The sequence below is a fragment of the Penicillium canescens genome (assembly GCF_028828765.1).
Source record: "Penicillium canescens strain IBT 15451 chromosome Unknown utg000008l_segment0_segment0, whole genome shotgun sequence".
Lineage (NCBI taxonomy): Eukaryota > Fungi > Ascomycota > Eurotiomycetes > Eurotiales > Aspergillaceae > Penicillium > Penicillium canescens.
Window position 1 is genome coordinate 2,054,577 of NW_026703970.1, and position 23,028 is coordinate 2,077,604.

At 50.1% G+C, this 23,028-nt stretch overlaps 10 protein-coding genes across 10 annotated transcripts; 3 read left to right on the forward strand and 7 right to left on the reverse strand.

The window, feature by feature from the left end:
* Positions 1-414: 414 nt before the first annotated feature.
* On the reverse strand, positions 415-2,104 carry N7446_011653 (uncharacterized protein; the record flags this gene model as incomplete). Its single annotated transcript, XM_058520395.1, has 7 exons — positions 415-516; positions 565-708; positions 764-961; positions 1,012-1,705; positions 1,753-1,825; positions 1,876-1,889; positions 1,941-2,104. 7 exons carry the CDS (start codon positions 2,102-2,104, stop codon positions 415-417), a joined length of 1,389 nt encoding a protein of 462 aa, XP_058367919.1.
* Positions 2,105-2,325: 221 nt separating this feature from the next.
* Positions 2,326-4,688, reverse strand: N7446_011654 (glycerol-3-phosphate dehydrogenase GUT2; the record flags this gene model as incomplete). Its single annotated transcript, XM_058520396.1, has 3 exons — positions 4,131-4,688; positions 2,454-4,042; positions 2,326-2,399 (listed from the first exon to the last, which is right to left on the reverse strand). The coding sequence occupies exons 1-3, from the start codon at positions 4,559-4,561 to the stop codon at positions 2,326-2,328; spliced, it is 2,094 nt and encodes a 697-aa protein (XP_058367920.1). The 5' UTR covers positions 4,562-4,688.
* A 1,222-nt stretch (positions 4,689-5,910) lies between these two features.
* Positions 5,911-7,616, forward strand: N7446_011655 (cytochrome P450; the record flags this gene model as incomplete). Its single annotated transcript, XM_058520397.1, has 4 exons — positions 5,911-6,279; positions 6,333-7,090; positions 7,141-7,259; positions 7,306-7,616. The coding sequence occupies 4 exons, from the start codon at positions 5,911-5,913 to the stop codon at positions 7,614-7,616; spliced, it is 1,557 nt and encodes a 518-aa protein (XP_058367921.1).
* Positions 7,617-8,159: 543 nt separating this feature from the next.
* Positions 8,160-8,528, reverse strand: N7446_011656 (uncharacterized protein; the record flags this gene model as incomplete). Its single annotated transcript, XM_058520398.1, has 1 exon — positions 8,160-8,528. One exon carries the CDS (start codon positions 8,526-8,528, stop codon positions 8,160-8,162), a length of 369 nt encoding a protein of 122 aa, XP_058367922.1.
* Positions 8,529-9,454: 926 nt separating this feature from the next.
* On the reverse strand, positions 9,455-9,974 carry N7446_011657 (DASH complex subunit DAD2; the record flags this gene model as incomplete). The annotated part of the gene is made up of 3 exons (XM_058520399.1): positions 9,455-9,573; positions 9,635-9,694; positions 9,743-9,974. The coding sequence occupies 3 exons, from the start codon at positions 9,972-9,974 to the stop codon at positions 9,455-9,457; spliced, it is 411 nt and encodes a 136-aa protein (XP_058367923.1).
* Positions 9,975-10,261: 287 nt separating this feature from the next.
* N7446_011658 (shugoshin family protein) lies at positions 10,262-12,396 on the forward strand (the record flags this gene model as incomplete). Its single annotated transcript, XM_058520400.1, has 4 exons — positions 10,262-10,310; positions 10,384-10,795; positions 10,850-11,409; positions 11,474-12,396. 4 exons carry the CDS (start codon positions 10,262-10,264, stop codon positions 12,394-12,396), a joined length of 1,944 nt encoding a protein of 647 aa, XP_058367924.1.
* A 403-nt stretch (positions 12,397-12,799) lies between these two features.
* N7446_011659 (PPP1R11/YPI1 family protein) lies at positions 12,800-13,564 on the reverse strand. Its single transcript, XM_058520401.1, has 2 exons — positions 13,257-13,564; positions 12,800-13,198 (listed from the first exon to the last, which is right to left on the reverse strand). Exons 1-2 carry the CDS (start codon positions 13,465-13,467, stop codon positions 12,897-12,899), a joined length of 513 nt encoding a protein of 170 aa, XP_058367925.1. The 5' UTR covers positions 13,468-13,564; the 3' UTR covers positions 12,800-12,896.
* A 24-nt stretch (positions 13,565-13,588) lies between these two features.
* N7446_011660 (exportin CRM1) lies at positions 13,589-17,974 on the reverse strand. Its single transcript, XM_058520402.1, has 9 exons — positions 17,650-17,974; positions 17,526-17,555; positions 17,388-17,460; positions 17,248-17,319; positions 16,481-17,193; positions 15,651-16,422; positions 14,515-15,594; positions 14,290-14,461; positions 13,589-14,226 (listed from the first exon to the last, which is right to left on the reverse strand). Exons 1-9 carry the CDS (start codon positions 17,713-17,715, stop codon positions 13,986-13,988), a joined length of 3,219 nt encoding a protein of 1,072 aa, XP_058367926.1. The 5' UTR covers positions 17,716-17,974; the 3' UTR covers positions 13,589-13,985.
* Positions 17,975-18,123: 149 nt separating this feature from the next.
* Positions 18,124-21,276, forward strand: N7446_011661 (uncharacterized protein). The gene is made up of 2 exons (XM_058520403.1): positions 18,124-19,663; positions 19,742-21,276. Exons 1-2 carry the CDS (start codon positions 18,934-18,936, stop codon positions 20,926-20,928), a joined length of 1,917 nt encoding a protein of 638 aa, XP_058367927.1. The 5' UTR covers positions 18,124-18,933; the 3' UTR covers positions 20,929-21,276.
* Positions 21,277-21,493: 217 nt separating this feature from the next.
* Positions 21,494-22,672, reverse strand: N7446_011662 (porphobilinogen synthase HEM2; the record flags this gene model as incomplete). The annotated part of the gene is made up of 2 exons (XM_058520404.1): positions 21,494-22,396; positions 22,451-22,672. The coding sequence occupies 2 exons, from the start codon at positions 22,670-22,672 to the stop codon at positions 21,494-21,496; spliced, it is 1,125 nt and encodes a 374-aa protein (XP_058367928.1).
* Positions 22,673-23,028: the final 356 nt, after the last annotated feature.

Below are 23,028 nucleotides of genomic sequence, written 5' to 3' on the forward strand. Positions count from 1 at the left end.
ATTGTTTAGTGCCGCGTCGGTACCACCCGCATGTAAATCTCCAACTCTCAGGGAAAACTCGGGATTTACTGTACATACCGGAAAAGACAAATGCACAAAGCCTATGTTCTTTCTCTCCAAATGAGGTTTATCTAAAAGAGGGCATTGCTTACCTTTGCTCCGAGGGGACAAGAATTGGGGTGATATCAGATTGCCGCACAGCCTTGGCCGTTTTAGACGCCGGTCAAGTCTCGGCTAGGGAACCTAGTGGCGCGCCAGCTACGTCTGAAGGCAGTGGAACTGTGTACCAGGAAAACCTAATTTATTCATATACTGAAGAGTTCGCCTGGTTTTGTATGTTCCTCGTACCTGCAACGCTAATGCTGTGTTCCGAAATCCGCCCTCTTCAAAATTCGCTTCCATGCCTGGGTTTCCTCAGTATAGCGAATTGTCGGCACAAGAGAAGCTGCCTCCCGCAACTCCTTCGCGTATGTTGTGAAAGATAGACCGAACGGACGAGTACAACCCGATAATGCACTGGTGGCGTAAGTTTATTTCATTCATCAGTCATAAGCAATCACTCACAATCAAGAATGCAAGAAACACGAGGAAGATGTTGAAGCAAAATAGAATAGTCTGTCTCCAGGTCAGAAACCAACAGCTGCGATTCAAATAGAGCCAAAAGAGCCCGGGTAAGCCGAATGAAAACCAACTAGCAAACAAGGAGCTCTGGTAGGAATCGTCAGTACTCGCTGCTCTTGCGTGAAGGTCGGGCAGTACACACCGCAAGCCCTAGTACATCGTTGAAGGCTGGGATTCCCTCGGCAATGATCCAGGACAAGATCCAAAGCACCGCACAGATCATGGCCCACACAGCTCGTGCCATGAATGATTGACTGTGTATCGAGCTGGTCCCTCGGAAAGCACGAACATATATGAACTTGACCGCGACATGGGCATTTACCACGCCCCCAATCACAATCTTGAGTCAAATGTCAGCTAAATTCGAACAGATTTCAGGAATGTGCATACTGTAGGAAGTGCAATGGTATAAGAAATTTTGCGAAACCATTCCCCTGCAGAATTGAGAGCGGGCGAGGCGACAGCAGGTCCAACGTGCACATATATCACAATGGCCGAGACCGTGTACAGGACCATTTCACTCAACTGAAGCAGCGCGAGAGCTTTGGGAAAGTCTTTGATCTCTTTGAGCTCCGAGAAAAGTGTGAAGAATGCAACATGACCGGCGTATGCAAAAATGACATTTGCAACAGCAAGGCATGCATCGTGTACTTTGGGCTTGGACGAAAAGCTTGGGGTATGAGTAGATCCTGTCTTGACAAGAGCGACGCCAATCATGCCTGTGACTACCGCTCCAATGATACTGACAAAGCTCACATAGGAGATGTGAGAAAGCTTCTCAAGTCGCCGTGGAAGGGTCAGCAAGAATGATACTAGTAAACCAACAACGGAAAAGATCACAGTACAGGCGGAATGTTCGGTAAGGACATTCATCATGATCGAAAAGGTGAGGACGTGGCTCCCCATGACCAGAATAAAAAAGACAAGCTGAGCAATGTCAAGTGTCGTGCGTCCGACTCTTCCAATCACGAGATCACCAGCATCAGCCATGCTGTGAATCTGCATATGACGGCGTTTGAATTGCCCAATGGTGTATGCAGTATATGTCGAGATGACTCCGGTAGCGAGGATGGTCAGGATGCCCCTATACAGGTTAGCTCAGTCTTCATCAACTGGGGAGAGGAACTGTACGGAACAAGACCCAGTGTGGCAAGTGCCTTTGGCAGCGAGAGAACCCCAAGCGATATGGTCTCCGCGATCATGACTGGCAGGGTCAGTCCAAGTCACGCAAGGCTCCAGGACTGACCAACTTACTCATGCCGGCTTGCCTATGAAACGAATGAGCTTCTCTCATTTTCAGCCATCAGAAAGACACTCACCACCAAGCCATGGTCTTGTACTTCACACCAGTCTGGCTCTCATCTCCAAAGGGATCCTTTTTCTCCGGCCCTGTCTTTGGCAAGATAGCTTCCTCGCTTTGCAAATTATCCAGCTTGTGCACGGATCCAGATGGATTAAGATCAGACTGATTGTGCAGCTCCATGATGAGATGAATGGGAGACAAGCTTCATGGGGAGAGAAATGGAAGTTGGAAGTTGGAAGCTGGAAGTTGAAACTACGGCAGTCGTAGCTTCCGTGTGAATTATATTCGATTCGGGCAACCGCGGGCCAAAATGGGAAAAAGGAGAACAACCAGAACGAAAAGGAACAAAAACAAAACGCTTCTATTTATACAAAGCCCGATCTATATATACCACACATTATCTATTTGGCTACGACAGCCGGGGGAGCGGGGGTTGTCGCGCGAGCATCACTCTCGATCATGTCCGCAGGGGGTTCTGGATATAGTTAGTACAGTGATCTATAATACGAATGTATGGGATGCGACTTACCAACTCGGGAGAAAGTAGCGCGCTCCTTGTCATCAACTTGCTTGACACGGCCGTCCTGGACATCGTGGCGCGAGAGACCCATGAAGCTCTTGGGCAGACCCATGGAGGACAGGTAGGTCAAGGAATCTTTCCACTCAAGATCCTTGCGCTCGGAGGACCACTTCAACTCTTCACCCATCAGGTCAATCACACCGGGAAGAGACTCAAGGGCAGCCTCGGCGTTCAGGAAGGCGAGACGAGTACGACGAGCGATCACATCGACGGCAGTCTGGGCGTACTCATGGCGGACAGCGTAGCGAACCTCTCCGTCAATGAAGGGGTACAAGGGGGAGATGCGGCGGCCGCGGACAGGGAAACGTTCAGTAGTGGGGGAGGACAGAGCAGCGACCTGCCATGAGCGGTCACCGTAAGACTCGGTAAGGTGCTTAGCCACGTCGGTCTCGAGACCGAAGTGCTGGATAAGGTTGATGAAGAGAGTCTTGGAGAAACCGTGAGCACCGATCAGGCGCACCTGGTGGGTCTGGCAGCTGCCGTCGAGAACGGCACCGTCAGCCACCAGGCCACTGCCACCAACACCAGAGATATCGGGGAGGGTAGTCAGTTGACGGGGCTTCAGCTTGAAAACATTGATAGCCTCGTCCACGGCTTCCTCGGCCATTTGGCGGTATGTGGTCCACTTGCCACCAGCGCAGGTCAGAAGTCCAGACTGGGATACAGTCACCAAGTGGTTGCGGACCAGGGACTCGGAGTTCTTGGCCTTGGGGTCGCGCACCAGGGGACGGATACCAGACCAGGCGGCAAGAACGTCGCTACGGTCCACAGTGATATCGGGGGCCAGGTAGCCGCGAATCTCCGAAAGAATCCAGTTGATGTCCTTCTCGGTGGGCTGGGGCTGGGTCTCAATTTCACAGGGCTGGTCGGTGGTACCGGCGATGGTGTTGCCCTGCCATGGCAGGAAGAAGATCACACGTCCATCAGAGGTCGAGGGGTCAATCAGACCCATGTTCGAGGGGCTGTAGTAACCAGGGAGAATGACGTGGACACCAGCACTGGGGGCGACAATCTCCTTGACGTCGGGTTCATCCATTTTACGAATGGAGTCTGAGAAAGGACCAGTGGCGTTGATGATACCCTTGGCGCGGATACTGAACTCCTCGGCCTTCTGGCCATCCTTCTCGGTGATCACATCCTTCATGCGCGCACCGCATAGCTTTCCGGAAGCATCCTTGGTGAGACCAGTAACCTCCATGTGGTTCACCACGGTGGTACCGTACAGCGCAGCGGTCATGGCGAGGGAGACGTTCATACGCGAGTCGTTGTGGGCACCATCGTAGTACACCATAGCACCGATAACATTGTCACGCTTGAGCATGGGGAAGGCATCAATGGCTTTACTCTTGGTCAAGAAGTACGAGGACTCAATACCCTCGGAACCAGCCAGGAAATCGTATGCCTTGGTACCAGCCCAGAAATAGGGAGCCTGCCACCATTTCTGAACGGGCACCATGATCGGGAGCCATGATGACAGATGCGGCGCAGTGTTCAGGAAATACTTGCGCTCTCTGAGCGCCTCCTTGACCAGCGCATATCTGTAACACAATGCGATCAGCACGGATACGACAAAAAGCCGATCAAAACCGACCGAGCTCGTTAAAAAAAATAACCGGAAAAACTCACTGGTTGTAATCCAATTCCCAAACAGCCTTTTCTAGGTACCGGACACCACCGTGTACCAGCTTAGTACTCTTACTGCTGGTTCCGGCACTGAAATCATCTCTTTCCACCACTGCGACCTTGAGGCCTCGGGTGGCGGCATCTAGTGCGATACCGGATCCAGTGGCACCGCCACCAATGACCAACAAGTCATATTCTTCTTCCTGGTTACTGCGCTTGAGATCCTCAATCTGTTCGAGGCGAGACTTGATTTGAGGGAAGCTGGGAGGTACCAGCTTGCCTTCACGGTAGCCGGGAGGGGGAACGGCGGGAGCTTCGAGACCGGGAATATTGCGCGGACGATAGGAAATGTAGAGAACACCTGCACCAGCGGCGGCTGCCGCGGATGTGTACAGGAGAGGTCTCAACAACTTGCGCGAATGCCGAGCGGCCATTATCTGTGGTTTTTATGTAGAAGATCCAATGCGATGCAATTCCGCAATTGATGGGATTCCCAATGAAAGGGAAGTAAGATAGGTGAAAGAAAGAGAGGGAGTTGACAAGGGGAAGATTTGAAGGGGGAAGAATAATAGAAGGGAAAAAAAGAGAACCTGGTCAAGATTGGCAAATACCTGATCGCTACACCTTCCAGTCCCATCAAGGTCACGAGCACAGCAAAGCTCTGCGTCATGGGCCCAACACAACTCACCATTGGAGGATCTCGGTGGAGCTCCCAGTGACGTCCCTTTTCTCCCACCAATTGTGACCTCCTCCTCCGGTTTTCTACTCCGAATAGAGATTTCTCTCTGGAATGCAAGGGATATACATGTACATGTGCCTTGAAATGTGTCCTCACACTTTCGGGAAGCCGAGTAAAGCGGCTTGATATCTCGGAAATCAATCTCTTCAAGGCCACCTGACGAGCTCTATGAATATCAGCCACTCATAGAGTGGAAGTGAGGACCCATCCGGCTCAGGGGCCTCGTGTGAACATCTGGATCTGATCCACAGGGATTTGTGCCCCCAGCTCTCCTTATAACTCCACAAGGATTCCGGTTTTCACTCCGGTATTTCATCATGACTTCGACCTTGCAGGTTTGGCACACCACAAACCGGTCCGTGGCTACTCCGTACATACACATATGAGGCTCTTCCCTTTTGTCCATAAAATTGAAATTGAAATTAAATAGAATAAAATAAAATAAAAATTGCCCTTGCGGCCCAGGTGGGTATGATCGTCACTAGTTCCGGTAGTGTTAAATAAAATAGGGTCTGGACCTATCCCAAATGTTTATACTATTCCCAGGCTAGCTGCACGATACGTTACGAACGTTGACAGAAATGACGGGAATTGGAGTGTCCAGGAGAAACACTCCTGATTGCAACCCTGTCTTATCCCTTTCGATGGTTCTACCCACTGTACTCCGTATCTGTCCAAATGTATAGGTGTACAATGACACCACTTAAATCACATTCAAATTTGAGCTCAGAAGAAAGGAGAAAAATATCACAAATGTAAGTATATAGTGCCTACCCACGATGTATGCGGATTGCAAACATCAATCAAACACTCAACAGATTGTCTCAAGATAAAACACCTCGGTAGCCCTAAGACGGAAATCTTCCGAGTGCGGAACCCGGCATCCCAAGAGAGAGACGAAGCTGGGGAAATGTGGGGTAAAACAGGCGAGATACGGCGGAAACAATGTTTAAACGGAAATGTTCCATTTGTCCATTGCAAGTCACTTGTTACTTATAGTCATGCTCGACCCTGTACTATGTAGATTTCACATATCATCTTATCATGGCTATAGCTTCTGCCCTGTCAACCCTGCAAGGCCGTGTGATCGAGTACCCATGGCACTCGCTGGCTGTGGCGGCTGTCGTCGTTCCTATTCTCTATGTGGTCCTTAATGAATTCATCCGTGCATCGGCCCGTATCAAGGGCATGAATGGTCCCCGGGGCTTTCCGTTGATTGGGAATTTGTCGCAGATTCGGACGAACGCTGCTGAACAGTATCGCATCTGGTCGAAGACCTATGGGGCTGTCTATCAGATCATGTTGGGTAATATCCCCGTTGTCGTGGTTAACTCGGCGGCCTCGGCCAAGATGCTTTTCGGTCAAAATGCGCAGGCTTTGAGTTCGCGGCCGGAGTTTTACACTTTTCACAAGGTTGGTGCTTTTGCAATATATACTAGGTTCGGAACTGACTCTTGCTGTCTTAGATCCTCTCCAACACCGCTGGAACCACTATCGGCACCTCGCCCTACAGTGATTCACTCAAGAGACGTAGGAAAGGTGCCGCGTCGGCTCTCAACCGTCCCTCGGTTGAAACATACGTTCCACACTTGGACGTCGAGTCCAAGGCCTTTGTGGAAGAATTGCACAGATATGGAAACAAGGGAAAGACACCTGTGGACCCTATGCCCATGATCCAGCGTCTGAGTTTGAGTCTGGCATTGACTCTGAACTGGGGCGTGCGCATTGCTTCACAGGAAGAGGATATGTTTGACGAGATCACCCATGTGGAAGAGGAGATTAGTCGATTCCGAAGCACCACGGGAAACCTGCAGGACTATATCCCTCTCCTTCGCCTGAATCCGTTCAGCTCCAATTCCAAAAAGGCTGCCGAGATGAGAATGCGTCGTGATCGATACTTGGGTTCGCTCAATCGGGACTTGGATGATCGGATGGAGAAAGGCACACATAAGCCTTGCATACAGGCGAACGTTATCCTCGACAAGGAGGCTAAGCTCAACAGCGAGGAACTTACCTCGATCAGTTTGACTATGCTTTCTGGGGGACTTGATACTGTTACCACCCTTGTCGCATGGAGTCTCGGGTTGCTGGCCCAGCGCCCTGACATTCAAGACAAGGCAGCCAAGGCAATACAGGAAATGTATAGTCAAGATGAGCCTATGTGCTCTGTTGAGGATGATCAGAAGTGTGCGTATGTGGCGGCTTTGGTCAAGGAGTGTCTTCGGTATGTGTCACGGTTCAGATCCTGGAACGTTGAACTGACGGAACTTTCAGATTCTTCACCGTTCTGCGATTAGCTCTACCCCGTACTTCCATCCGGGACATCAACTATAATGGAATTGTCATTCCTAAGGGCACAGTATTCTTCTTGAATGCCTGGGCATGCAACATGGGTAAGCTAATCGATCAGACCATCATTCACTTCTAACCACTTCCTAGATCCCGATGTGTGGACTGACCCGGGTGAATTCCGACCCGAGCGATGGCTCGAGCAACCCGACGCTCCACTCTTCACCTACGGCATGGGCTATCGGATGTGCGCAGGGTCATTGCTGGCCAATCGCGAACTCTACCTGGTATTTATTCGAACCCTCAACAGCTTCCGCATCGAACCTCATGACAAGACCGATTGCCATCCGGTCCGTGGCAATTCGGACCCTACCAGCTTGGTGGCCATTCCTTCACGATACAAGGTCCGTTTCGTGCCGAAGGATGAAAAAGCTCTCTCAAAGGCTCTTGCTGGACCATGATGGCATGACTTGGCGAATTATTAGACGTGCTGCAGGATGCCGAATCCGGACTGACCAAAACTGAGAAGGACACTTGGTACCAGTCGCATCTGCTGCAGCCCAAGCATTCCGAGATGGTTAGCATCGGACACATTCCTCAAGGTCCCCCCCACATAGAACTTTGACAGGGAATGACATACCCAACGAGTTGGGCTTCAAGAATGATCTACAGGTATCGATGCAACAAGTTGAAATTCATTCATTCAGTTCATTCAGTCTTGATTATTGGCAATTTGGTACATAAAAGTAATCCAAACCCAAGGTCGAAACACCTTGTAACTCCTTCCAATGATAATATATAACAGGTATAACAAATTGAGGGGTATAGGTCCAAGTAGAGCGGGGTCCCAAAACAACAGGAAATGTATCTTTTCCATCACTGACGCCTTTCCTATGCAAATTATTGTTTGAGTGCAGCATGAGAGCTGTATGCAGCTGAGCCATATCGTCATTGGGCTCGAGAAATACGCTTCGGTTCGCGAGTTTCAAGTTGAGTCGATGTCACTAAGTGGTAGTCAAGCGGCGCTTGAGGTCGCGTACTTGGTCGAAGCAACTGGCATAATCCCGTAACTCATCTTGGAGCCGATCGGCCGCGTTGGAGGTAGATGCATTGCTCTTCAGAGAAGAGAGAGAGGTTTGAGATGATGAGGCCGATAGGATTCGAGAGGGTTGGGCAATTGCCTGTGCATTGGCTTCAGATGGCTGCGAAGGACCAGTCTCCCAGTGTGTTGATGCCTGGCTTGATCGCCGTGACATTGCATCTGATGATTCCAAGTCCAGTTCTGCTAAGCGACATGTTTGGGAGCAGTAGGGAGCTCCTAGGGTCTGTCGGTCACAGACCAGACAGAAATCCAAGGACCATTCAGTTGACATGATGGGGTGAAGGGACAGATTTTAAGAAGAGGGATATAGAGAATATAGATAGAAAAAGGAAAGAGGGGAGAGGAGAGAGGAGAGAGAGACGAAGAAGAGAAGATAATAAAGCAGAAACAGTATCCACAGTCACACAGCGATCATGCCACTGGAATGGGAAGCAAATATGTAGATGTAGGTACCGAAGCGCATTGCGGGGGAGGATCCACGTTGTGTATGGGAATTGCTGTGCTTCGGGCGCTTACAGGAAAAAAAGGAAAGGTACCTGAATGGAGGTACCGTACACATGGGCCTCGCAGCCAAGGAGTACCTAGGGCCCCGGTATCCCCATATTCCCACGGTTATGGATTTTAGTTTCGAAACTGCTGCAGGTCCCTCAAACTGGTAATTATCGTCATTCTCTCGGATCGACGGCATCAGAGCGTCTGGTGTCATCTGCCCTGATAAAAAAAGACTCAGACCCCTTTCTGCATGCACTACACACCAATCATAGCAGTTGATTCTAACTATCTCTCAAGTCTCCCAATGTCGTAATGAGGGGAAGATAGACCCGGTTACTCCACCGTTCACTTCTGATTTGTTCGACATTTCGAGATAACCCAACTTTATTGCATGCCATGGTGCGAACTCCTCTTCTCTCCTGGATTCTCATGATTTGCAAGCCATCCCGCATGCTCAAATCCACTCAAATCCGCAGATCTGCGCCAATACCCGGGGACTTTTGGATTTGGATTGCTTTTAACTTTTTGGCCTGAGCTGTTCAGATTGTCTGCATTCTCAAGCAGTCCCCATTGCACAGAGTGGAATTCTCGTGATGCGAACTACCGACTCGGCAGAGGGATGGCGCGCTTGTTATTTCCCAGCCACAGTAGGTTCAGCCTCGGGGTCTCAGTCCGGAGATAGTGAGACACAGGTTACGGGCTGATTCATTCGCCAGTTTTCTCACGTGGCTCAGCTGGAATGCGAACCAGCGTTGCCGGCAAGCGAGCTTCGGTTTGCATGTCCACATTCTTGTTCTCCGGTTCGGGCTCGTAGAGTCCGCTCCCTTTTCTACAGATAACGGAAATCAGTACCGATGAGAACGTTGGGTGGAAGTCTAAGCTTACTGGAGGCAAGGGTAATAGCTCGTAAAACATTATCCCAGTTGGATAAGACGTAGGCAACAGCTAGAAGTAATCAGCGGCCATCCCGACCGAATCAGAGGGGGTTATAACCTTCTGTGCCGTCATTCAGCGTGGAGACCTTGGTTTCCAAAGCTTGCATCTGCGTCGCCAGTGTTCCACTCAGATCGCGCAGCTGGCGTAAATTCTCTAGCTCAGCCTTCTTGGCTGTAATGCGGGCCGACAACGCCGATGATTGTTGAGAGGTCGATTGCGAGCCGGGCTGGCGAAGAGAAGACCCACCAGGCGCACCTGGAAGTATCGAAGTTGGTCTTGGGTATGCCATTGTGATAGTTGTCACTACTGAGGTCGTAATGCCCCGCTGCCATCAACAAGAGCCCTGGAGGGTGGATGCTGAGTCATCCCACTAAGCCCGATGCGGGCAAACATCAACACGAGTGTGACATTCAACGTTTGTTTACTTTCTCCTCTGCAAACCTCCGGTATTTTGGATTCACCCATCCTTCCAGTTAGAATAGGACTCGACTTTCATTTACTTCACATTCAACCCGTGGCAATTGGCTTTCTCCAATTTTCGGCTCTAGGCAGTGGTCGCTGTCCTCAGCCTCCACCATGGCTCGGTTGAATGACTACGCGGCTCCGGCCGAGTCGATCGATGTCTGTGAGTGCGCATCATATCTTTGTTCGTTTGAGCTATAAATTGACGCGTGATGGTTTTTTTTTTTTGCCTATAGTAAAGCGTCGATTTGTGCGACAAAATCGTGAGATCGCGCGAGTTAACTCTCTGCAATCTCTTCGCATCCGCAGCCTGGAGTCTGAGGTGTCGCATTTACTGTCGGAAAATGTACTGCTTCGCAAACAGGTCATCAACCTCACCCAAGAAACGGAGAGATTGGAGGCAGCGAAATCGCTCCACGATGGGATTTACGATATAAAATCCAAGTTAGATGCCAAGTTGGCGGAACTCAGCAGCTTGGCAACGGACCTGGGCTCCTTGCCCCGCAAAATGGATAAGATGTGGGATGAACAGTCCGATCGGCCAAAAGTGGCAGAGTCAAGGCCTAGAAATCCAGACAGCATGGGATATGATGATGGAAGACTCCCCGCCATTGTGGAGGACAAATACTACCCACGACGGACCTTGGAGTAAGCATCTACCCTTCGACTCTAGTTATCGGCCAATTGCTAACTTTATCTAAGGCCCCAGGAGCTTGAAAACATGGTCCACGAGGACCATAGCATTTTTGATTCGCCGCGAGAGCCCAGTTTGATGGAGGACCACGAAGAACCAGGCAGGCAAAGTTCAAGTCCCTCGCCCCCGGAAACAACCTATAAGTCCCTAGTGGATGTTGATACTCCTGGAGAGCCCGAACCCGAGCCAGTACTTCCCCCAACCCTCGAGACTCGCAAGAAGAAAAAGAAGTCGACTTCGATTGCCGCCGTTGAAACTGTCACCGCGGACACAAATCAGCCTACAAGCCCGCGCAACGACCCAGAAAACCTCAAAATATCGGGCTCTAAGCGCAAGTTCTGCCCCGAAGAAGATGACCAATTATCCTCGACCATCGACATTGAAGATGATGAATTCCAATTCAGGCGACCGACTCATAGCCCAAAGAAGCAGATGAATCCGTTCGAGCTCACCCGACGAGACCAGTCGCCCATCAAGAGTCATGTTGAGTCGCCTGTCAAGACCAATATTGAAATGACAAAAGGATCATCAAACCTTGGACCTCCTAAGCGGAAGGTCCTTGAACCGAGTATGTTCCTCTGTTCTTTAGTTTCTTTTATTATTATGAGAATTTTCACTGACGAGTTGACCAGAGAGTTCCAATTCGAACCTAGGATCCCCGAAAAAGGCTCGCGCATCTTCTGGTCGCGACTCCAAGGTTCTACAAAGATCAACTAAGGGTAATGAGAACGCAAGCTCGCCTCACAAGACCAAGGCCGTCGAGAAACTCGGGGGAAAGTGTTTGAGCCAGAAACCGCGTGTTTCCAACATCCCCTCATCAAACAAGGAAAAACGCACCAGTCGCCCTTCCGAACAGGAAGAACATACCCCAAGCCTCCCAGCATTGTCACCTCACCCCAATGCCTTGAAGGCAGAGGCAGAGTCCGACATGTCCTCAGGAATTCGACCTTCACGACGTCGTGGCGTTGTAGTAAGCTATGCAGAGCCCAATCTACGAGACAAGATGCGCCGTCCAACTAAGGAAATGATCGACGCCGTTGCTCTCGGATCGCGGAGGTCGTCAAGTTTCCAGCCAGGTCGGGACAGTTTGAGCGCCGAAGACAAGAAAGACATACAACCCAGTGGCAGTTTCTCGACGAATTTCGGTTCGGTTGAGCAGAAGCAAGATGTTTTCTCCCAGGATAGGTCGTCTGAGCAACTAATGGCAATGGTGTCCCGGCGAAAGCGCAAGGTGTCGCCGGCTCCAAAAGACGATGTTGATTCCGGAAATCCAAACTCCGGTCTACAGAAAGAGATTGAGAATAGCATCGCAGATATCTCTGCCCAGGTGTCGCAAGATACCTCCAGTTCGAGACGACAGACTCGGCGACACTCAACGAACCCCAAGAGTACGAGCGCAAGCATGGCACAGTACGATCTTGACATGACCGAACCACCGTCCCCTGGACAACTCGGAACCTCTCCAGAAGACGAGGCCTTATTTGGAGAAGGACCGACTGGTTCAACAGGGCGTGGTCAGCGAGTCGCGGCAAGAAGAAAAAGTATGATGGTATGAGGGCCGCCGTTTTCCTTCCCTTGTCTCTTTCTTTTCTTTTTTCTTTTTCTGGAGGAATCAAAATTCTCTATTCCATCATGTATGTACAATCGTTATAAACCAGTCCTGGTTGGAGTTATGTTTCAGATACCCGTGCAATGCCGATCTTCAGAATCTCATGTCATTATTCATTCTCTCATTATCCTGCCAAGGCCATTCGCTCCTAAATTTGCCGTAGTGGTGTGATGCCCTTCAAGTGGCGTTGGAATCATTCCGCGGACCGGGTGCAACCCCGGGAGCATCAGAAAAGCTCTTCATCCCTGCCTTATTGATCATGCCATTTGTACTCCTGTATGTCGCCAGACAGGGGTATCTGTCCCAGAATTGTGCGAATGCCGTAGACCCGTTGCACCTGGGGAGTGTAAGTAAAATGTATGATCTTTGGCAATGTGCATGTGGACAAGTCGTGTGTGGTCCTCGGGTTTTCGTTGCCACCCGCCCCAGCTATCAGATTTAGGTATTCAAGTACCCCGCGAATGGGTCTTGGATGGCTTGGGCATTTTCTCATAGGCATTTGGACTTGGCCTTCGGCGCTTCGATTTCGGCGCTCCGTGATCTGAGCAATACGCATCCTCGTTTGAGTCAGGTGCATGGTTGTGTTCACCATGAGGTTTCCGTCCTCGCGCGTGTGAGTGGCGAGCGTGATTTGCTCGTTTAGCACGGTCATCATTACTGTCGCTGTCTGAGTCGGAGGAGCTGGAATCTGAGTCGGATTCCGAGCTGCTCTCTCCTACCGGCCGGGCTTTGTGGTAGATGCAGCATACTAAGGGCTGTTAGGGAAATCTGTTGCTTAAGTGGGGAGGCATAAAGTTTCGACGTACCTTTGGAGCTCTTCTTTCCCATGCCTTCGTTGTCAACAACGTCTTCGCTCCATCTAATCCTGCGACTCGCGGAGGTTTCTTCACGAGTGTTGGTTGGTGCTTCCTCCGCTCGCAATCTGAGTGTGGCGGGAACACGGGCCGTCGATGAGTCCCGAGAAGATTCAGTAGTTGTTTGGAGCACATTTGACATCGGTTGGCGTGTTCGAGACATTGTGTGAGAGGTGTATACAGTTGTATGAAAAGTAGGAACTTTTCCAGATTGATGCAACTGATAAGGGCTCACCGCTTTACATGTCACGGGATTCAAGAGCTATATATTATGGAATGAATTGGAATTGGAATTGGAATTGGTCTTGGCTTTTTGGTCTTTTAAACCATTTGGTAAAAACTATCTCGCCTTTCACGGGTCGAGTGCACTAGAGGATGAAACTGGTAGATCCGTTCCGTACGGTAGAGCCTTCATACACCAACCCCGAAGAACCCGCCGCTTAGCCAGAAATAGGGTCTATGTCGCATGCCCGATAGCCAAGGAAAAGAAATAAAAAACAATAATAGATCCACACACATCTTCCCATGGGCCTCGAATTGCGCCTCGCAGCTTCCCGTGATCTAGAGCTCGTAGAGGGACCAGCCATCAAGGCCGTCATTCCTAGACGTCAACCTCGAAGCCTGCTCATGTCCGGGAGAACCAATAGAAGCAACGAACTCGGTGCGTAGTTCTTCGTCTAGTCATAGCTCATCCTCCTGGTCCATCTCCGATGGCTTCAAGAGACCTCCTACCTTCATGGCGCGGTCGCGCTCGGCGGTTTGGGCATCGCGCACCGCCTGTTCTCTCTCCTCGGCATAGAGTTCGGCATTATCATCGGAGAACTCCTTCAGGGAAATCAAGAAATCACGGAGATGAGTCTTGAACTTATTGAGATCATCGGTGTATTCAAACAGCCCGATGACAAACAGCTTAATTTGTCCCCTGTTGAAGAAAGTTAGTAACAATTGCGTAAGTGTCAACTGATCCAATTGTTGGAAGACTTACTCCTGAAGATTCTTGAAAGCATTCTGGAGCAGCGTTGCAATGTACTGCTGCAAGAACTCCTTGTTTGAAGTTCCGGCCGGGGCTTGATCGGGGCCATAGATCGGCTCTTGGATCTTACCAGATTCGATGAAGAAGAACATGCGCTGCAAAAGCAGAGCCTGTGATTTAAACCCTATAAAGTTGTGAGTCTCTTGCTGGGTGTCAAAAGCCAAGGGCTATACGTACCAGCCTTGTGGTCACTATCCGTCAAGACGAAGAAAACATCCTGAAGGATCGAGATGTAGAACTGGCGGAAGAAGATACTTGAAGTTTGCAAGTCGGTTTCGGCCATGTTGTTCATCAGCTCCAGGCACATGGTCAGGCCAGTGTTCTCAACCTCTCGGTTGTCATGCTTTGATGCCCACATGCACGAATCGATGACAAACTTGAATTGCGCAGCATCGAGCTTGAGGAGCGCCTGGAAGCAGTAAAGGTTGACGGCTTGGAGCAACTTGAAGAATTCGACTCGGTGTTCGGGGTATTCGTGGAAATCTTTGTTGATCATCTCCAGAGTACAGTTGAAAACACTGTCCATGATGGCGGGAATCTTGTCCTCCATCAGATTATGAAGCTTGTGGATGATCGTCGTCATGGCATTCAGGACCTCAGCCTCTCGGGCATCAGGAACGTTGCGAGCATAATCAATCAAGACGGCCTCCATGAGTGGTGGCACCATGCTGTCGTTAACCATGGTGACGTCGTCTGACTTATCCACGTAGGTATCAATGAGCTTCAAAATTTCTTTTTTGATGGTCCGAAGTCCTCGGACTTTGGGGGTTTTGGGAGCGATAGCTCCATCATTCGCGACGGCATCATTAATGAGCTGACTAGCTGCCCGGTACATATTCAACATGTCATGGTAGATCCGGCCGATCTGGGAATAGAAGTAGGTGCCAATTGAGGAACAGGCTGCGACATTCGTCTTCATGATGTTTCCAACGATCTTGATGGTGTTGCCATCCTGGAGGATTGCCGGATTTTGGTTGGCTTCTGCAATAATCTGGTCCCAGGCGGAATTGGGAAGGGCCATCAAGTTCTCAGTCAACCGGTCCTGGAGTGTCTTTTGACCTTGAGCAGAGATCATGTAGCCACAGGCTTCGTAGAAAGTGTGGATCTGCTGAGGGGAAAGGTCCATGGTGATCTTCCGCATGTTCCGAACAATCTCCTCAATAAAGGGTTCGCTCTCGCCCGGCTGAAGAGCCACGAAATGACGTCTGCATTTGTTGGCAATCTTGATGAAGGTATCGCAGGCCATATCTTGGACACCTATATGTGGGTCAGTAAGGGAATCTTGAAAATATGGGGAATATCGAGCAACCTACCTTCGTGCGTCTCATGCATAAATTCGAAGAGCTTGTTAACGACAGTCTTCAGGAACTTCCAGTGAGCCTTCAGGAAACGTGGGTATTGTCCCACGATGTACATGATGTTACTAGCCACCACCGCTTTGTTGTCCTTTCCACGCTTCTGTTCTGTGAGGCCAAGAAGGTCCTTTATGACAGTGACCAGGAAACGTTTCTCGGTTTCTTCGTTCATGGCGCCGGAGATGGAACCAATGGCCCAGCAGAGGGTGTTGCAGTTTACCCACGACCATTCGGTTCCATCGACCTGCTTTGCCAGTTTCTCGATCATGATGGTCTCAGTGTCGACCACGTCAAGGTGAGTCAGGTAAACCAGGCACTCGCGTATCGTCTTGTAAAGCTGGATGGTATCGCTCTCCTTGACGAATTCACGGACAATTTCACCTTCATCGTTTTCAACTACTAGGACCTCCTCCGGGCGGACCATCTTCTCGATCATCACAGTGCGGAGGTTGGATAGCACAGTCTCGTACTTGTGCTTACGCAGAGGGTAATTCGCTAGGGTATTGGGGTTGGGCGCACCGCCATTGGCCAGGCCACTGACGCTCATCGATACTAGCGGGTTGATATCGGTGATGGGAAGCTGTTGCATCTCTTCGTAGAGCTCTTGCACCAGCCGAGTCCAGTAATCCAAACAGATCTTGAAAACTTCCCGGTCGTCGATCTGGCTGACGCGAATGAGGTAGAAGTGCGCATGTGTAAGATAATCCTGGTTCGGCAATTTCTCAATGAGCTAGATTCGAGAAGGGATATGTTAGCAGTGCTTTCTAAAAACCAGGGTCCCCACGTACATCCAAATGAGCACTGAAGAAGCTCGAGAGGAACAGAGCCAGGTTTGATACAAACTCTTGGTCTCTTCCATTGCTCATAGCATACGTCTCCTTCAAATCCATGGACAGAGGAATGACGTTGGACACAGTGGTGAGTGTCTCGGTGAACATGTGCACCAATCGTTCGTCATAATTGTAAGGAGTTCCAATTTGCAGTCCACCAATCTCCGTCAGACACTTGAGGGTCACATTTCGGAAGTCAGGCTCACCGAGGAATCGGGTGAGGAGAGTGTTGATGATGGGTGTTTCAAAAATGTAGCCCAATGGGATCCAGTTGAGGAAGCGGAGGAGAGTTTCGAGAGTCGCCTTGACTAAGCTGGGCTGGTTCGCGGTGTTTAAGACTTCAGAACACAGTTGGAAGATGGAAGCAAACTCAGAGGTCATGGATGTTTTCAGATTCCGTGCTTTGACAGAAGTCATTTGATCTTGCGAAAAGTCAAAGACCTCTTCCGACAGCAACCGCAGAATAGTCATATTGTTTTCGCAAATCGAGAGGCTCGCGTGGCAAGAGGAAATAATCTCGTTGATAAAGTTCGGCCAGTTGTGCGGCCATTCCTGTTTCAAAATCGAGACGAGGACCAGATTAAGCTTGTTCAACAAGGGCCGCTCCGCGTGTAGCTTCTCCTCCGAATCGGAGTTTTCGATGATAAACCGGACGATGAAATTACGGATACCTGAAGACAATCTTGGTTAGGACCAGACGGAAGCAAAGTGATTGTGGTTCTTACCTTGGCATTGGTCTCTTGGGAGAACCTTCCACCGGGTCATAATCACATCGTCAAGGACTTGAAGCGCAATGTCTATCAAGGTCAGCAGGGCTCTGGCCTTCGATCAGCACCGGTGGGGGTATTTCAAGTTCAAAACACACATTTAGTTTGAAGATATGATGCTTCTTGGAGGATGTTGCCAACGGTAACCCAGGCATCGGGATTTTGCTTGAACTGCAAAGCAACATTCCAGATCAGTCTTTGATACAAGTGGGGAGGAAGGGAGGGGGCACTCTTACTTCAGTCAAAGTCTGCTGGGCTTGTTTTTGCTAGCCGTAATCAAGGATATCAGTATTGGAATGGAATTGCAGAACGCAGAACCAGGCGATGTGGGATGTGAGGGGTCTGACGTAGATCACTTACCAGGTCACCTTTGCCTTCAAACAAGGCACGGACGGTGTTGTCCAGCTCTTGCACCGAAATCGACATCCCGCAGACTGGCGATCTCGCCACGATATGTTCAAGAGTCAAAAAAGATAAGGAACCGCCTGGACAGTGGAGGTGCCAGGACGGCTGCAGAGGCTAAGGGGATTGGGGGTGGGGTAAAGTCCTGAGGGGTTGTACCTCTCTCGAAAGTCAGGAGATGATTGGGCAGAGTCTAGACTCGCGGCTTACTGGTGAGCAACAAAAGCCCAAGAAATTGAGGGGAGAAAAACAAAGCTATCAGAGACTCTGGCGGTGAGTTGATGTTGGGCCTAGGGTTAGTCAGCTGAGCTCTGGCGCGGTTCAGCGGTTCAGCGGTTCCGCCAGGCGGTTCCACGGTACGCCGGGACGCACATCCGCCACACATCCGCGGTGTTTGACGCTTCCACTTTGCATATATCCAGGGTGATTGCTGTTTCTCTACTTTAGTTTACTTTCTTTCTTACAATATACCATCTTACTACCTAGTATCCATTCTTCCTTTGTCTCTTAACTGTCATCAAGGCTGAAAGCATCCGTGCCCTAGGGATTTTAGTTTCCCGGTCCTAGCGCAGCGGCACGCTGCAGTCATCATTTTTTTCCGAGATGGGCGCCAGATCCGACCATGGAAACGCGGGCCTTATTATGAGTAGTGACAAGAGCCAGGAAGGAAATGAGTACCATTCCGAATTATATATATTCCATCTATCATGACTTCCGAGTGATCTCAACCCATTCCCTGGGTCACCACTAAGCGAAGCATAACCGCCCTGCCGACACAGGCGCGGCAGAATTTGTCATGCACCCGGGACGGTGGGAACGCGCGCATCTCCAATGGAAAAGCGCCTGGAGTCGCTGGGACGAGGGAAATGGATGTCTCAGACCCGCGCCTCACCTGGACACGGTTGATCAGCCTTCCGATTGGTCTCGCTCGTGACGCCGTCATTGCCGATCGCGCGCCAACTTCCCCTTTCTCTTTGGGGATTACTCTATAGTACTTTTCTTTCTATAGGTCCCCTTATTAGTCTCTCTTCCCCCCCTCCTCCCTTTCAGCGTGTTTTTCCCTTTTCTTTCCCTTTTTCTCTTTGATCTCATAATCTGCCCTATCTCGCCCCACTCTTAACTTGCCGCGCTCTAGTATCTATCAGACTTTAACTCTTTCTTTTCTTTTTTACCTTTTTACCTATGGAGAATTGTTTAGGTTTTCTTTCTAAAATTTGAGCCTCGGTATCTCTGTCTATTCAGATGACGGCCCTTGCAGCTGCACCCGTGATGAATGGCCACGATTCCGGTACTGAAACAGGGACGGAACATAGCCCGTCCCGCTTTACTGCAGTCAATGGCAGAGAGCTTGTGATCGGCGGGAATCCCGGAGAACGTGGTCTCCAAGAAAAGACCAATACGGATCGGCGAGAGGACCGGGGAGCAAAAGATCCTGATGAAAGGTTGTCCCAGAGATCTTCGCCTCCGGTATCCAGCAAAAATAAGAGAAAAAGATCAGAATCACGAGATCAAGAATCCTTAAACCACGAGGGAGACTCTTCCAGAAGTCCTGGGAATCGTCCTGAAATCCAATCCAACCCTACGATGCCAGGATCGGTATCAGAGGAACGGGGCAATCAATCAGCAACGCCTTCGCATCGGTCCGAAGGCAATGATGCGGGCCAGACATCAGCGAACAGTCCTTGGTCAGAATATGATTCTCAGCTGATCACTCAAGCACAACGAGCCCAACAGATTGATGCCTCAGATGCCCATTTGGCGGATGCTCTGCAACGGGAGGCAAGCCATGAGAGACCCGGTGTAAATCGCTCTACGCCGGGCGCTCAGGCTTCGTCTCCCGGATATGCGCCAGAACGGCATGGGGCGATGCAGGTGGCTCCCAAAAGGAAGCGGGTATTTAGTAACCGAACAAAGACAGGCTGCATGACCTGCCGCCGCAGAAAGAAGAAATGCGACGAGCAACATCCGGCATGTAAGTCGATCCCTGAGTGGTTCCGATGCCTCTGGCAATCCACATTAAGCAAGGAGCGACATTAATGATGTATTGTAGGCAACAATTGTCTTCGTGGCGGTTTTCTGTGCGAAGGATACTCTTCACGGAGCACCTGGCAAAAGCCATCCAGCACAAAAACGCCTGTCCCGTTGCAATCCAAAGAAGGGTACCAAGACATAAGTGGTCCGTATGTGCAGGAAACCACTCGACACCATGATCGACAGCCCGCCCTGGAGCATATGGAGGTGACCAAAATAAGGCCCCTGGTAGTCGAAGATAACGATCGTCCTGTGCCACAATACAACTCGAACAACACAGGATCTAGTCATGGATGGTCAAAACAAGGCTGGCCAGGTGCTGGCCATCCGCCTTATGTATCCGAACCGATGGCAAAGCCCGACTATCGGGAAGTTCCATCCATCCATGAACTAACGCGAGAGGGACGATCCAAACCCGACTACCCCGTAGTCCCATCCATTCGGGACATAGGTCACGGATCTCATCCGAAATCCAATTTGCCTATATTCCAGAGTGTGGAGCAACGGACCTTGCCCGTTGCGTCGGTGGATACGAACAGCCCGCAGGTGCAAGCCCGCATGGCACTCAGCATAGAGCAACAGTTGTCTGCTGATACCGAGAAGGATAAAATGATCCGAGGTGACCTCTATCGGCCATTCGACGTTCATCTTGTTGAGGACCGGGACCGTTGTCGAGGCGCACTGTGGAGATTCAACAACGCCTGCAATCCACTCACCGGAGTCAGCACAAAAGAGCAAAACCGACTGCTAAAGGAACTGATTGTACCCCCAGCAAGTTCCTTTGTCAATTCACCAGGTGTCGGTGAATTTCGATCTGTCGGGTCCATTAGCCAAGGAGTGGTGGTTGAGGCACCTTTTACCTGCCATTATGGATACAATATTCATATTGAAGAGAATGTCATGATCTCAGAGAATTGCCTGTTTGTGGATGACTGTGGCATCCGCATCGGTTGTCACACCTGGATAGGTCCCAATGTCAAAATACTTACTTCGACGGCTTCTCCTAACATGCAGGAGCGCAAGGGCTCGCAGATTCGGTATCAAGGCCGCCAAGTCATTATTGAACAGGAGTGCTATCTCGGCGCAGGGTGCATCATCTATCCGGGGGTCCGCCTTGAACGTGGTGCTTATGTGGCCCCGGGAGAGGTTGTCAGGACAAATGTTGCGGCTTACACACATCAGGGATTGAAACCCAACTTGATGTGAATGAAGTTATGTGTAATTGTATGTGTGGAGGCCAGGACAGGCTATACCAGCCCTGGAGGTCATGAGCCGACGAACAGAGTTATGATTTGAGGCCCTTTTTCCCTTTTTCCTTTTTTGGTTTTATTTCTACGATATCCACTGTCGCTAACGAATGGCTTCCTTGTATTTATTAGCCCTATTTCTTTGGCGAGCCGGTGTCGTCTTGCAGTACATACACAAAGCTTCTGCATGGTCTTCCATATCTTGATTCTGATATTTAGTATTCCAAAGCAAGTCTAGTGCCCTCCAGGGCTACTTTCCCACGATTTTTTTCTACAGAATAGGAAACTCCACGTCTTAAAATAGAAGAAATGACATTCTTAGGGTAATCATTAAATATCAAGAACGGAAAAATCATGTCACATAAGGGGAATCTATCTGGTTCGAGTCTTAATGAGTCCTCGATAAGACAAGGCCATTATAAATCTCTAACCAAGAGTAGTAATGCAGTCATCATAATCACAAGTAGACTCCGAGGCCCAACAATTGCACTTTTGAGACACAAATAAAAGAAGAAAACCAACAACTAGAGCCAATCAAGGAACTCTGGAACAAAATAACTGATGACGATACCAGCTCCCGCTCTCAAGATGCCTTCGGTGCTTTCAAAGGCCATATCTTTCAGGTTAAACACACCAGCCTTTGCAGCAGCGTGGATCATTGCAAATTCACCACTGACCTGGTAGGCGGCTACTGGAAGATCCTTTGCCAAGTCTTTGGCATCCCGGATGATATCCAGGTAACTGCTGGCTGGCTTGACCATGATGATATCAGCGCCCTCAGCCATGTCTCTTTGGATGGCACGGCGGGCGAGACCACGACCACCTGGGGGCAGTTGATAGCAGCGACGATCTCCGAATGAGGGGCATGAGCCCGCCGCATCGCGGAATGGGCCATATAGACACCCACTGAATTTGGCACTGTAGGACATTAAGAGCACGCGGTGTGCCACACCGGCTTCAATTAACTTCAGCTTGATGGCGCGGATTCTTCCATCATTCATGTCAGAGGGCGCCACACAGTGAGCTCCTGCTGCGGCATATGCAATGGCCACATCAGAGATCCGGTCAACAGACTGCGCATTGTCCAAGGTGCCATCTTCCCGAAGAATGCCGCAGTGGCCGTGTGATGTATACTCGCAGAGGCATACATCGGTAGTGATGTAGAGTTGGGGGAAACGGGATCGAAGCAATCGAATGGATTGAATCACAGGACCATCGGGATCATCCGCGGCGGTTCCAAGTGCATCTTTAGCCGACGGCTGGAGAGGAACTCCAAACAACATCACCGATCGCAGACCCTTCCGCACTAGAGGGATAAGGAAAGGGACCAGGCGGTTGATTCCACGGCGGTATTGATTGGGCAATGATGGAATTGGAGTCTCCTCGTCAGAATTGTCTGTGATGAACAACGGATAAATGAGCATGTCCTAGGGAGGTTAACGGCTGCCGGTGCGACCTAGGTTCCAGCATCGAGAACAAACCTTGGTCAATTGTCTCTCGGCCTGCCATGCCCTGGTCAATGGATGGCTATATCCCGAATGCAGCTGGCTGGACACTTCGCCGGAGATGCTCACGCTTGTAGCGGCAGTACTTGTGTACGACCGTGCGGTCGCATGAGATCGGGCATGAGAGATTTGTGAACTGCCATCGTCGACACGAGCATCACGGAAAGCAATGTCGGATACCAAATTAGAAAACGACATTGTGAGTTGGGAAGAATGTAGAGAGAAAGTGGAATTGAGGAGGATAAGGTGAATACGGGTCAATCTGATTGGCTCCTGGGCTTGACTCAGCGACGCCACGCCCACCGAGGAGCCGAATACCCGTTGCACGTGACGTGACTGTCTACGATGTTATATATTTACTGTTCAGATCATAGTCATTAGACTGCAACGAGCGGAATCTTCAAGGCTAGTAAAAGACACCCACAATGAACAATTCAGCTTTGAAAATGGCTTTAAAACAGACGAGATATACATTAGCGATGTAGAGGCTCATGTGGGTCTAATTAGCGCCGGCGCCTAATAGTTATCCACAAGCGCGCTGAACTGTTTTACTT

Bases quoted from the DNA above. Each gene is read 5' to 3' on its own strand.
- N7446_011659 (XM_058520401.1), bottom strand. From the start codon at position 13,467: ATGTCTCGAACACGCCAACCGATGTCAAATGTGCTCCAAACAACTACT. The intron at 13,199-13,256 runs GTACGTCGAAAC...AACAGCCCTTAG, and splicing joins GGGAAAGAAGAGCTCCAAAG to TATGCTGCATCTACCACAAA.
- N7446_011660 (XM_058520402.1), bottom strand. From the start codon at position 17,715: ATGTCGATTTCGGTGCAAGAGCTGGACAACACCGTCCGTGCCTTGTTT. The intron at 17,461-17,525 runs GTAAGAGTGCCC...GTTGCTTTGCAG, and splicing joins CCCAGCAGACTTTGACTGAA to TTCAAGCAAAATCCCGATGC. The intron at 14,462-14,514 runs GTACGTATAGCC...ACAACTTTATAG, and splicing joins GGATAGTGACCACAAGGCTG to GGTTTAAATCACAGGCTCTG.
- N7446_011661 (XM_058520403.1), top strand. From the start codon at position 18,934: ATGACGGCCCTTGCAGCTGCACCCGTGATGAATGGCCACGATTCCGGT. The intron at 19,664-19,741 runs GTAAGTCGATCC...GATGTATTGTAG, and splicing joins CGACGAGCAACATCCGGCAT to GCAACAATTGTCTTCGTGGC.